Source organism: Sebastes umbrosus, chromosome 9 (genome assembly GCF_015220745.1).
Source record: "Sebastes umbrosus isolate fSebUmb1 chromosome 9, fSebUmb1.pri, whole genome shotgun sequence".
NCBI lineage: Eukaryota > Metazoa > Chordata > Actinopteri > Perciformes > Sebastidae > Sebastes > Sebastes umbrosus.
In genome coordinates, this window is record NC_051277.1 from 18,912,446 (window position 1) to 18,926,052 (window position 13,607).

Here is a 13,607-nt window from a genome sequence, read left to right on the forward strand (position 1 = left end):
GAGAGAGATACAAATCATTGCGCAAAAGTGAAGATGGTGGATTTGTAAAGCCCTGCGTCATCAGTCTAAACTGTTTTAGATTTTAAATACAACTAGCAGATTACCTCCTCCAGTGTGTTGGATGTCTGTGTGTGGTCATGGGAATAAGGGACCAGCCAGGGGGCACAGTTGGTCCACCTAGGGGGTTGTCAGTGTGATTTTTAACAACATCCCCTGTAATGACAGCTGCCATCTCTGCCGCCACCCAGAAAGACAGGACAGATAAACAATCTGAGGCTAAGTAAATGTTTTAAACCAAAGATTTACTTTGGAAAAACAGGAGGAAAATACAATAATTGCTCCCATAATGTTAAAAATAGCATGATTGAAGCCATCTAAAAATACAAAATTAGTATGTCTATAAAAGAATATTTGGTTGTAAACTTTAATACATGCAGTCAGTTTGTGATGGGTGTCACATTTCTCACAGCATCTTGGAATGATTCCTACAATTATAGTAATGGGACTGCTGCTCATTTCATTTTGAAGAGGCTTTGTGGCGTAATACAAGGGTGACCTTAAAATCTGACTTTAAGTTGAGTCAGACTTAAACTAATAATGTGTGTTAAGCAACATCTTAACCAGTTTGCAACATAGCAGACTGCTAATTTAGCAAGAAACTGACGCAAATGATTCCAAGTGCGGTAATGGATTAGTCATGTACAAGCAGAGCAGCAAAGTTGGTCAAGAATAATGATTTATTTCTCTATTTTATCCCAGAAAGCGCCGTCAGTTTATTCTAAGGAATAAGCTGACAAATTTTCCGACTCTCTCTTTCCCACTCTCTAATTTTTGTCCACATTCCATTAACTTCTCTCTCCCCGGCTATAAATATCCTGCATGTCAGATTGGACGAGAGCAAGGGCTTTAGTTGCTTTATGGAAAAAAAAAAAAAAAAAAGATGGGGGAGGTAAGTATAGATAGATGGGGGGTAAATGGGAAAAGGGAGGGAGGAAAGGGTGGGAGAGCTTGGGGCTTTTGTGGGGGTTTAGTTTTAAATGAAACCAGGTGTGTTGTGGGACCAGTAAGAGGGGGCATTGGGTAAGAAGATGGGGGGGCAAGTGTGTGAATCTGTGAGTTGTTGTTCCGCCTGAGATTTGGACGGATTTGGAATTTTGGTATTTGGGCCGCAGACCAGGAATTTGCATCCTGGGGGGTCAGGGAGAGGGGGTTTGGAGAGTGGAGGATGGCAGTGCAGGGGGCCAAAGGAGGGAGGAGGAAGAGGTAGTTGGGGGGGGTAAGAATGGGCTGTCCCTCTCTCCTCCCTCTCTCCGTCTCTTTTGCTCGCTCTCTCTCTCTCCCTCCCTTTGCATGTGTTCAGCTGCTCCAGCTGTCGGTCTCCCCACTCACTCTCTCAGGGTCATACAGGCAGGAGTTTAAGGGACCACTTCTGAACGCCAACTCAGCCGGCAGAAGGACACACACCGGTCAGAGGGGAGAAGACCGATCCGAAAAAGATTCATCTGTGAGTTTCCCTGTGTTTCTTTAATGTCCGACATCCATGTTAGAAGAGATTTGTGTCAAAAAGTGACCCAGTGGATGACTTATCATGTTTACAAGAGTTTTAAGGAGAAGTATCGGAGGTGAGATGTACGTCTTACCCACTTTTTCTGGTACAGGCCATACACGTCACAGCTGCACCGCTGCTCTGCTCTCAGAGCCAAGACAACGTAGCTTAGTCTGTGTAGTTTGGCTTCTTGGCTCTGGGTTTAAGAGAGGGATAGACAGGAAGAGAGGTAATGAGTCACATGTATTACTGTACAGTATGTTGCAAAAGTTCTTCCACCTCATCCCTCGTGTACGACATTTAAGGTCAGTGTCACAATCTTGGTTTAGTCAGAAAACAACAGCAAGACAATTTCGGTGAATTTCTGAGAGAAAGCTTCTATTGAAGAAGAAGAAGAAGAAGAAACAGGTGGCAGCTACAGGAAAACACACACAAAACACTCAGACAGTGCAGGATGCTGCCTCACTACTATTTGACAGTGTCTTTTATCACTGTTTGTACAGCACACTTCTAATAGCTAACATGTGACAGCTCCACCGTCACTGTAATGACTCAAGTGGGATTTTAAAGGCAACAGGAAGGAAGCACAGATCCCCGGAGAGCAGCCCATCATCTCGTGCCACATTGTATGCATACACTAATACATCACAGCCCTTTAACACCCTTTACACAGGAAGACAGAGCAGCATCACCACCAGGAGAACAGAGCCACACTGGAGGGATTTATTATAGTTACGGTGTGTGAATTTCTCCTGTAGGCCACTATCCATCACTGACTCTGGAGTTTCCCAGAGCAGGAGTTAGGCTGTGTCTGTGTCTGTGTCTGTGTGTGTGTGTGTGTGTGTGTGTGTGTGTGTGTGTGTGTGTGTGTGTGTGTGTGTGTGTGTGTGAGAGACAGTGACCCCCTGGTTCTGGGTTTGCAGGTTCACCGCCACAACGGTAACAGAGCGCAGCTTGAGCCCGCTGGGCCACCATGTTCTCAGGCCACGCACAGCCGAGCAGAACAACACAAAGTTAACTATGTATACACTACAACACATGACCATTCTGCAGTTTACAATGTGTGTGTGTCTGTGTGGTCCAACTGTGTGTTTTTCCTGGTCCCCATGTGGTCACTTTTATAAGCCGCCCTGACATCTTGCTTGTTAAATTGTGCTGACTGTGTGAATTTCTAAATGGGTCAGCCTGCTGTTACCGAGGCCAAGGAAAGCCCCAAATGGTGATTATACTAGAGTTATTGTTTATACTATAAACAACAGGTGTTTCTGCTAGGGCTACAACTAATGATCATTTTCATTATCGATTAATTATGCTCTCCATTAATAGTTTTGTCTAGTAAATGTCAAAATAGTAAATAATGCCCAGCACAAGTTCCCAGAGTCCAAGACGAAGTGTATAGAAGCAAAGAGACAAAACTCTGATGTTTTTTCGACAACAGCCGCTGTCGCCATTTTGGACTGAAAACACTTATTATATTTATAATATTTTATTGTTCAACACAGGCCATTTCGTTAGAATATGACAAAAGAATAGAAATAGTTTTGTTTTACTTTTGTACGGCACTTTTTAGGCAGACTTTAGAGTTTTACTGGCATCCGGTAGTCGCTTTCAGTCCCAAATGGCGGAAGCGTAGCTCTGCTGCCGGCCGCTGATGTTGCAATGGAATGAACAATTGACTTTCTTTTCTTAGCAATACTTGTACTTTGTCCAAGGTGATGTCTTCAAATGTCTTGTTTTGTCTGACCAGCAGTCGAAAACCCAAAGATATTTCATTTGCTATCATATAGGACAAGAAAAAGCAGCAAATCCTCATATTTGTGAAGCTTGAAAAATTACAAAAATGATTACGATTATTACAAAATCATTGCTGACTATTTTTCATGGTGATGTGCACTGGTGGACTCAAGGGGTCACCCCCTTGTACCCTCTTTGTCCGAACAAACCGCAGCAAAAGTGCCCCCCTGGATGTCCCTATGATAAAAAAAACAGGATAAAGTGCCCTGTAGGGTGGCCTTTAAATTAAGAAAACATGATGCAGTGTCACATAGGCTGCCCTACATGCCAGAAAACGTTCTGCATGCTGGTCCCCCACCGCCTGCAGCTGGTGCCCTTTTTTATTTCTTCGCCCCTGCCCCTCAGACAGCCTGAGTCCGCCACTGGTGATGTGGTGTCACAGTCAACCTGTTTCTCTCTACGTCAGTCAAAACCCAGACGATGAACTGCTGCGCCTGGGTCACATTCTGGGACATCCTCCTACACAATGAGGGGAGATGAGAGGTTAGGGGAGCAGTGGCTGGAGGTTTGGCACCAGCCATCCTCTTATGTGAACCAGGAGGGGTTTCCCAGAACCTGATACTCTGGGAACCACTGGCGTGGCAGGGCATCCCAGCTGGGAACTGGCGCCCACATCCTTGCCACGGGCATTCCAGAGGTCCACCGCCACTTGATCTCCAGCGGCATCAGGGCAACACCCATGCATCCCTGCGGCCACCTCTCGGTAGCCAGTGAATGACTGGACCCTGGACTGGTGGTCAGTTTGTTTTTGGGTGGTTTTGGGGTCAAATTCTTGCTGGTTGTAAGTGTCCGCTGGGCCAATACAGAGAGGTCACGTACTGCGGCCGTCTGATTGCACGGCGGTATGTGTTACCGTCTGTGCTTACAGGGTGAGTGCATGTTTTGGCTGCTTTTCACCCCATAAAGGTCACGAATGGCCTGTGATGTCACCCATCAAGTATTTGAGGGTGTCCACGTCACCCTGCGGCCTTCTGTTTGTCTCAATGTGAAATACAACAATAATCAATGTCTGCAAATGTGGCCTCTGGAGTTTACATCAGAGCGTGTGCCTGTGCACGTAGACAGGCCGTGATTATAACTTTCCCGTCATGTATTTTAACTGGAGCTCACTGACTCTGCAAACAGCACTTTCTCTGAATTTTTTTCATTCCTTCAATCGGCCTGTTTTCTTTTCTACTTTTTTTGGTCTGCGGGAGCTGGAATAGGTGATTTGTTTATGTTTTATATTCAGCTTAAACACTTACAGCTTCTCTCCAGGAACATTAACTGAAGGGTGGTTGTGTCTCTGCTGGGAGAAAAGCCCAGTCCATCAGAAAACATAATACACTATAAATCTACTTCAAAAATACCCTATACTGTACATAACGTAGTAGTAAAGAACTAAGATCCTTTACTTAAGTAAAAGTAACAATATCACAGTGTAAAGTGACGTAGCTATGATGCGTGGACGGGGTTATGTGTCCATTTCAGTCTGACAGTTGTTGTAATAGCCTACTATTATAAAATTAGATTACAAGACAGGAGGGAGAGAGAACAACAGTCGCACTCATGATTTGCATTCATCAACATCACAGCCTACACCGAGCACAATTGGCTGGAAAGGGGTCACGTGAGAAGAGATGCATAAACACAGATGTAGGATTCATCCAGAAATTAATTTAAATTAGACAGCGCAGATTTAAACCAACTACTAAGTGTTAGAGTCACAAAAAGGTTAAATTATCACACATTATGGCACTTTTTGCATTATTGATTATACATCGTACAGAGGGCAAAGTTATCGTACAATATGATAATTATCAAATGTCTGGCAATGCTGTTTGACCCTCTTGCTCATATATCCGCTGCGTAGAGGATTGTGGGTCAGAATAGCCAGAAAAGCATGCTGGCTTGCATACTGCAAAATACAACTGGATTTGGTAGGACATCCTGGTATTTTTGGCATACTGCATTTGACATTCTATGTATTGGGTCATACTAAAATTGGGACGCACAGTTTGTTCCTGTAAGACAGACAAGGAGGGACATAATTCAAGAAAGGTTTCTCAACCCAAAGAGGTTGCTGGCATGCAGATGAAGTTGCCTATCAAGCCAGTTGGGCCAGCAGCCACTGTAGTTAAACCTGAGCAGACACAATAGATATAAGGCTGGGTCAAGCTGACCTGCCTGTCATCTATCAGAGGGCCCAGTAGATTTATGAAGGCGAAGCCTGATATCCACTGCAGGACCTAGTGATGGGTCAAAACATAATTTAACATGAATACTAGGTTTCCATAAGAAGGCTCCCCCAACTTTTGGCATTGATAACTCTCTGAAATGTAGTGGAGTACAAGTAGTAACTCAAAATAGGTAGGGCTATAGTAGGCCTACTTGAGTACTTTCCAGGATGAAGACAGCCTCTTTTCTACAGAGGAGACTCTTTGTCACAGAGATAAATTAACTTAAAGTTTATCCCACAGATGGAAGCAGCTGAGCAGAAGATGCTGTTATAAAATATGTAACTAATAGCCAGGGTTTACGGGCTTATACCGACGCTGCTCTGACACACAGTGAATCGAACCAGCGTTCGGCGAGACTATCATTCCAGTGAGTTGTAGTCTGCCAGTCTGGAGACACAGACAGAGTGTCTTCTGTGAGCAGCCAATATGAAAGTATTTCTGTGATGTTGACTTTGTTATTTTCAGCTGAAGGATGGAGTACGTCACAGTGTTTATGTTTTTACCTGGCAGAGTGATTCGGCTGCAATCAAGGGGGAACTGTTTGGTTGACAAACAGTGAACCAAGTCCAAGACGCTAACTGTTTGTGTTCTGACTGACTACTTAAAAACTGGCTCCAGTGCTTTTTGCTTTGAGTTGAATCATCCATTTCAGCTGTGGGAGCAGCTTACAGCACTAGTGAGACTGAATTAAACCATTTTGTGATTTCTAATGTTGCTTTTTTTATGTCTCCCTCTGAAATACAGATACCACCTGTTGGCTGCCTCTCTCATCTCTAAAGCAACGCTACCTGTGTGACGGCAGAGTGTGTGTGTGTGTGTTTGTGTGCATGTTTTACGCGTGTTCCCGTCCCGTCTCCCCCAAATTAGTGCATTAGTATGCAGGGTGCTTGTGTGTCAATCTTGTGCGTGTGCATATGTGTGTCTGTGCTCCTCCGTAGTGCTATTTCACAGGCACCTACAGAAAGTGACACCTACACGGTAAGTATGGACGAACCTCTCTACCTGCTGCTCTTCTCATCTCTGATATATGACACATTTTTTGTGTTGAAATGTTGACCTCAAATCCTCCTTCTCTCTTAGCTCCATTTCGTAATTCCTCATCTTCTGCTTGTTTAATATTCCACAGCAGTTTTCCCTTCCCAACATGTTATAGTAGTCGTAGCTGGGGGTAATTTTAGCTTGTTGCTTTAGGCCTCACTTTTTCTTTCCATGCAGCTCATGGCAACATATTTTTTTTTCCAGAGTGATAATGATCCTTTTTCCAAGCAGTGGCCTTAGATTCTTTGTTTTTGAAGTGACATTTGGCTTAAGGAAAGTAGTTTAAAATGTCACAAATCCTTTAACAGCAGCAGATTTCTAGTCTTTTTTGGCCCAGCACTCCTCCACGAATACACAGGAAACAAGTTTCTCTATCCTCTGCTTCTTCTACAGGGGATTTATTATGTTTTATGAATATATTATGCAACTACTTGGCTCAGAAAGCCTGTTCACATCTTTCTTCCCATCATTTTCTCACACTATCTTTGTAGGAATGCACAGATGGGTATCATTGGGACCATCAGACTGAGCACTGCAAAGGTAAAGCACTCTTTTACCTGCATTTATTTCATCTCACCACCTAATTCTTATGTACAGTAACAGCTGTGATCATCATCAGATCATCCGTCCTGTCCTTTTGATTTGTTTCTAACAAGTTTTGTCTCTGCATCTCCCATCAGACATAAATGAGTGCGAGACCATTCCAGATGCATGCAAAGGGGAAATGAAGTGCTTCAACCACTACGGAGGCTACCTTTGCCTTCCCCGCTCTGCGTCAGTCATCCCTGCTCCAGAGCCCCCCATCACTCCCACCGAGACCAACCCCTGCCCTCTGGGCTACGAGGCGCAGGGAGACAGCTGTGTTGGTGAGTGTCTGGTTTGTAGGTCTGGGGGTCAGAGGTGGACAGGTGGCCACAGGATGAGTGATCATTAAGCATGTTTGTATGTGTGTGTGATTGTGTAAGTTTATTGTCGGCGGCCACAGATTGCGAGGGACAGGTGGCCGTAGCAGGTGCTGGGACTGGAGGCTGCAAACTGTGTGGGTGTGAGTGAGTATGAGTCCACGGGGGGCAGACAGACACTGCAGGAATTTGGAAGATTTCACACGAGCACAGCTGCTGTGTTTTTAAGAATCTGACTTGCAGCGAGAAACCTACTCACGCCTGAGGCCGGCGAGGTGTTCATCTGGGACAGCAAACATGATTCAGCATGATATTTTCAGGTTTCGGGTACAAATGAGGGGAACAGAATCACCATGGTCTGCTCTCCAACAGACACACTGTGCCTTTCAGTCATCAAGAATGATGCTGTGTTTGCTCACAATAAACACATTTTTTCCCCATGTGTGTCCCAACCACAAACTCAGATATCAATGAGTGTGAGCGAGACGAACATGACTGCCAGCCCAGCCAGCAGTGTATCAACACACTGGGCGCCTTCACCTGTCAGTGCCCGGATGGTTACCGCAAGGTTGGCATAGAGTGCATTGGTGAGATAATCTGAATTTATTTCTTTAACTAGTGTAGCTCAACAGACTTAAATATGGCAATTCATGATTTCTTTTTGCTACATGGCCTGGGATACAGTTAGTTTAGCTGCAAGAAGGAATGTGAATAACTCTATTTCTCTCTCTCAGACATCGATGAGTGCAGGTACAGGTACTGCCAACATCGCTGTGTTAATGTCCCCGGCTCCTTCTCCTGTCAGTGTGAACCTGGTTTCCAGCTGGCAGGAAACAACCGTTCATGCATCGGTGAGTGAGACGCCCTCTGCAACTGATTATAAGACTCAACAGTCACAGCCATGTCTCAGAGGTCAGGCAAAAATCTTACTCAAAAATCCCAATACTTAAAGCCTTTGAAAATGTGGTTTCAAATCTTAAAGGGCAACACCACCAATTTTACAAATCAAAGTCTGTAAGTGTTTACAGGTCTTGGGTAGTATTACTGCATGTGTGAAAAAAAGTTGAATAAAGCCTTTTATGGCTCCAGAGGGAGCTGTGTGGAGTCTGATAAATTGCCTCAAGTGATTCAGCGTTGGTTGAGGTTGAAGACTACAAGTTGGAAAATGAAAACAAATCTGGTGGCGGAGTTAGAGAGAAGTGAGACCTCTGTAGTCGCTCCTCATCTCTGCTTGAGTCTAACGGCTCGAGGCTACATTAGCTGTCACCATAGACTGAATATAAGAAGTGGATATAGTCATTGTGACGTCACCCATTGGTTTGTCGATTAGCCTTGAGTTTGGCATTTTGGCTGTCGCCATCTTGGTTATTTGCAACCAGAAGTGATACAAGAAGGTGGAGTTAAGTACAACCGAACGCTGCATAAGACATTTTTAGGCGACCAAAAAGGTTATAATTAACTTTCATGAACTGAAAACACACTGTGAAAGAGTTAAAGTTACAAGACAAAAATGGGGACAACACCCAGACCGGGCAACGCCGTGTTAGCGACCTGTCAATCACAAGGTAGCCAAGCCCTAAAGCATTCCCTGCTTTATCGTCTATTTGACTCTAAATGGGACCATAATGTACTAAATGAACATCATGCTGTATTGAAGAAGACTTGAAACTAGCCATTTAGACCATAAACTCATGTTTACAATGTTTACTGAGGTAATAAATCAAGAGAGAAGTAGGGTCATTTTCTCATAGACTTCTATACAATCAGACTTATTTTTTGCTACCAGAGGAGTCGCCCCCTGCTGGCTATTAGAAAGAATGCAAGTCTAAGGCTCTTCAATATTGGCTTCACTTATCAGACCCGGAGGTAGCCCACTGGTTGCCACTAGCATAATACAACCAAACTGTTCATCATGAGTCTAACAATTTTACAATAGTGCAATTCTAAATCAATGGAGTACACTTTTAAGCATGTGCTCTGTAACATTACATGTCCATGACTACACAGGTAACCGTTAAAGTTAAGATTTAAGAATATGTATTAATGGTTTGACACCCAAAATCTCAGTTAATCTGCTTCATTAGTTGTGGTTTATTCACATTTGATTGACAGTGGCCTGGCAATGTTAACAACAACCCCAGAACTGTCACTACATATTTGATTCACTATTGATCATTTCTAATTGGTGCACAGACGTACAGAACGTCTCACTTTGCAATAGTGAGAAACAGCACAGATTGAAATCTCTCGTGTGAGGAAAACCAAAATGGTTCGGTGTGTTAATTTTGGACCCCATCACTTAAAGTAACAAGCTGATTGAGAAAATATGTTTTCAGGGCCTTTAATATATTTGGAGTTATATCATTCAGATTTTTTAACTTCAGTTCAAGTTTTGGATCGAGCAACTGTAAAAGCTTTTCGGATGTGTACGCTCTTTGACTCCGTCTATTAAATCCCACCCTTCAGATGTGAATGAATGTGAGATGGGTGCCCCCTGCTCCCAGAGGTGTTACAACACGTACGGCACCTTCCTGTGTCGCTGTGACCAGGGCTATGAACTGGGCCCTGATGGCTTCGCTTGTAACGGTAAGAGAAACATCACAGTTTCTGTGATGCCAATCTGCTCTGTTTTCTGTCCTGTTCCACCTTTAATTGTGGACATTTAATAAAATCTGAACTTTTCACTTGACAGACATCGATGAGTGCAGCTACTCCAGCTACCTGTGCCAGTACCAGTGTGTTAACGAACCGGGGAAGTTCTCCTGCGTGTGCCCAGAAGGATACCAGCTGCAAGGCACCAGACTATGCCAGGGTAAGCACACCCGCCTCTACTTCCTCCCTCCAGTCCCAACACCTTCCTCTCTGTGCTTTCAGAGTCACAGATGCTGCACTGAGTCAACACTTATTCAATCTTTGACAGCAGCTCTATTCTTGTCCTGTTCTTGTTCGAATCAAACATCACCAGCTATTTTTTCCTTCTGCAGATATAAATGAGTGTGAAACAGGTGAACACCAGTGTGCCGACACACAGACCTGCGTGAATATCCACGGACGATACCAGTGTGTGGACGCAAACCGCTGCCAGGAGCCCTACGTGCAGGTGTCCGAGAAGTGAGTGACACCTCGTGAAAGCTTGTGTACACTCTCACACACCTTTTCCCAATTACTGAAATATGTGCTGGCCATCAGCTCAGAATATAATCAGCCCCTGTATTGAGTATGGCTCAAACTGCGAGATTACCCAATTACTTTTTCCACATGTGAGTCCAACTTGCAACCTTTTCGTCTGAACATGGTCCAGTGCAATAAGAAAACTATTACACTGTAACAAGTGTTGGATTGGTAGCAGGTGTGGGTCACTATTAACATATCCCAGATGATTTGCTAGTATAAAAATGCGTTTTAGAAAAACATGAGGGGGAAAAATGGCTACTGTTCAATATTTGTTTAGATTTTAGGAGAACTTTTCTTTCAGTCATGTTACTCCCTCTGCTGGCTGATATATGAACTATTGTTCATGATTTTCTGCACTAAATATTACTACAATTGTATTCAAAGTGGATTTACTTACCTGTGTGTGTGTGTCCAGTCGCTGTGTGTGTCCTGGCAATAAGCCCGTCTGTCGAGATCTGCCTTTCTCCATCGTCCACCGCTACATGAGCATCACCTCGGAGCGCTCCGTCCCGTCCGACATCTTCCAGATTCAGGCCACCAGTGTCTCTCCGGGGGCTTACAACACCTTCCGCATCCGCACTGGAGACGAAAACGGAGATTTCTACATCAGGGTGAGAGAGGAGTATGACCGCAACTACTGACAAAACATGTGACCAGAGTGTCGCGATATACCGGTATTGACGATAACCGCGATTTTGAAAAAAAAAGGAAATATTTATATAATGTTAATAATACACATATGATTATATTGTGTAAATAATCCAGCGCCTCTTATATCATTTTCATTCTCACCTCAAATGTTTTCAGAAACATCTTGTAGTGTACTGTTTAGCTGTAAAATGAGAAAGTTTGTGACCCGGCAGCTATGTTGAGATCTGTTCAGGAAATACCAAGCACTGCCCACCAGCCAGAGCACAGCCAATAGGAACTCTCTCTCTCTCTAAAATGACCTGTGATTGGTCAAAGTCAGATTTTTTAAAGCCTGAAAACAGAGCCATGAGGAGGTGCAGAAGTCTAGTTATCTCTCAGAACACTTGAATTACAATATGCTGAAAGGTTATTAAGAGATGTCAACAATATACTACCTACTGCAGGTTTAAGTGAAAAGAATGTAGAAAATTGCTTAAATTTTTTTTGTCTTCTCCAGCAAATCAATAATATCAGCGCCATGCTGGTGCTGGCCCGCGCTGTGTCGGGGCCCAGAGAGTACACGTTGGACCTGGAGATGGTGTCAGTTAACCCTCTGCTCAGCTACCAGGGCAACTACCAGACCAGCTCCGCCCTCAGACTCTCCATCTACGTCGGGCCGTACACCTTTTAAAGAAGAAGACGAAGAAGAAGAAGAAGAAGAGTGGAGGGACACAGAGAAAGATGGAGAGAGAGGAGAGAGAGCTGAGGAGAGAAACAGATGCAAGAAAGGGAAATGAAGCTGTAGAACTAAAGTGGTGGATGCCGTTCAACCAGTCACTGTGATGTTACACTCTTAGCTTTTTGTACTTCCAAAGAAAGACACATTTCTGTCAGTCTTATACAGTACAGTATACAAATACAATGTAGCAGTAATGTCTCACAGATAAATAATATCTGTCATTTTATTTAACACCTATCTGACAGCATCATTCTGTGGTCAATGTGTCTAAAAAGGGATTTTATTTTCTTCACATCTGTTCAGGGTGATAACAGATCTGTGTGACATATTTTCTGTCTGCCTTCAGGTGGAGTGATTCACGCCCAGCGTCACTAGATTAATCTGTTCTCACCAGTTTACATCCTTATCTTCGGTTCCGCTCTGTTTGTCACCTTATTCTTGTCAGCCCTGTTTCCTGTCGACAGACGTGATTCAGTAACCACTCAGTTCAGACCTCAGCAGTCCTCCTCCACCCTCCACTGTTAATTCCTATGTCCAAGCTCTCCATCACTGCCTTTTATAGGTTTGTCACATTGCTGATTGTGTTTTTTTTTGTCTAAGATTTAAACCTAAATAAAACAATATACCTTTTCTTCTGTGTCATCATTACAATGTCAACCTTATAGGACTTTTTATTCGCAGTCTCCAATGTGAAGATTTGCTGCTTCTCTGTTTTTTTTATCATTATAAACTAAACCTTGGGCAGTCTGTGAAACTGGAATCGTCAATGAAATCATTAAAGCTGCAGTGGGTTGAAATGGAGCAAATATGATTTAGAAAAAGTTATTTTTATAAAACGATCACTATATCCTGACAGTAGTGCATGAGAGAGGTAATCTGAAAAAAATCATGTGCCTCTGTGTCCTCCGGTGTCCTCCGGTGCTCCTAATGGCATCTGCAAGATTTCACAGATCGGAGGAAAACAACCAATCAGAGCTGAGCTGAAACCTGCCATCGCTGAGCAGCTGTCAATCACTCACTAACTCCGATCAAGCAGTCAAACTAGGCAGCGCTGATCAAATATGGATCAATATTCTGTTACTGTAATGCCTATTTCTCGCCTCAAATGTTTTCAGAAACATCTTGTAGTGTACTGTTTAGCTGTAAAATGAGAAAGTTTGTGACCCGGCAGCCATGTTGAGATCTGTTCAGGAAATGCCAAGCACCGCCCACCAGTCAGAACACAACCAATAGGAACGCTCTCTCTCTGAAATGACCTGTGATTGGCCAAAGTCTCTCGTCACGGGCTAGATTTTCTAAAGCCTGAAAACAGAGCCATGAGGAGGTGCAGAAGTCTAGTTTTCTCTCAGGACACTTGAATTACAATATGCTGAAGGGATATTATGGACATTTTGCCCAATGATGCCAAAAATATTCTGCCTACTGCCACTTTAATTAATCCAAAAATTGATTGCCAGATTAAATGATAATGGAAATAGTCATTAGCTCTAATATTCCTCATTGGTAATGTGCTAAAAGTTGGACAATCATTCTTGTGGAAACCCAATATTGTTGTTAAAGGATGT

General features: G+C 43.5%; 1 protein-coding gene across 1 annotated transcript; it reads left to right on the plus strand.

The window, feature by feature from the left end:
- The first annotated feature begins 1,310 nt into the window (after window positions 1-1,310).
- Window positions 1,311-12,672, plus strand: efemp2a (EGF containing fibulin extracellular matrix protein 2a). Its single transcript, XM_037780514.1, has 11 exons — window positions 1,311-1,504; window positions 6,304-6,537; window positions 7,089-7,137; window positions 7,278-7,463; window positions 7,964-8,086; window positions 8,234-8,350; window positions 9,966-10,085; window positions 10,192-10,311; window positions 10,484-10,610; window positions 11,089-11,284; window positions 11,821-12,672. Exons 2-11 carry the CDS (start codon window positions 6,436-6,438, stop codon window positions 11,992-11,994), a joined length of 1,314 nt encoding a protein of 437 aa, XP_037636442.1. The 5' UTR covers window positions 1,311-1,504; window positions 6,304-6,435; the 3' UTR covers window positions 11,995-12,672.
- The last annotated feature ends 935 nt before the right edge of the window (window positions 12,673-13,607 follow it).

What these genes read in the sequence shown, in the direction of transcription:
- efemp2a (XM_037780514.1), top strand. Translation starts at nt 6,436, where the DNA reads ATGCAGGGTGCTTGTGTGTCAATCTTGTGCGTGTGCATATGTGTGTCT. An exon ending in GGTTGGCATAGAGTGCATTG is followed by an intron (nt 8,087 to 8,233) that starts GTGAGATAATCT and finishes TCTCTCTCTCAG; the next exon opens with ACATCGATGAGTGCAGGTAC. An exon ending in TACGTGCAGGTGTCCGAGAA is followed by an intron (nt 10,611 to 11,088) that starts GTGAGTGACACC and finishes GTGTGTGTCCAG; the next exon opens with TCGCTGTGTGTGTCCTGGCA.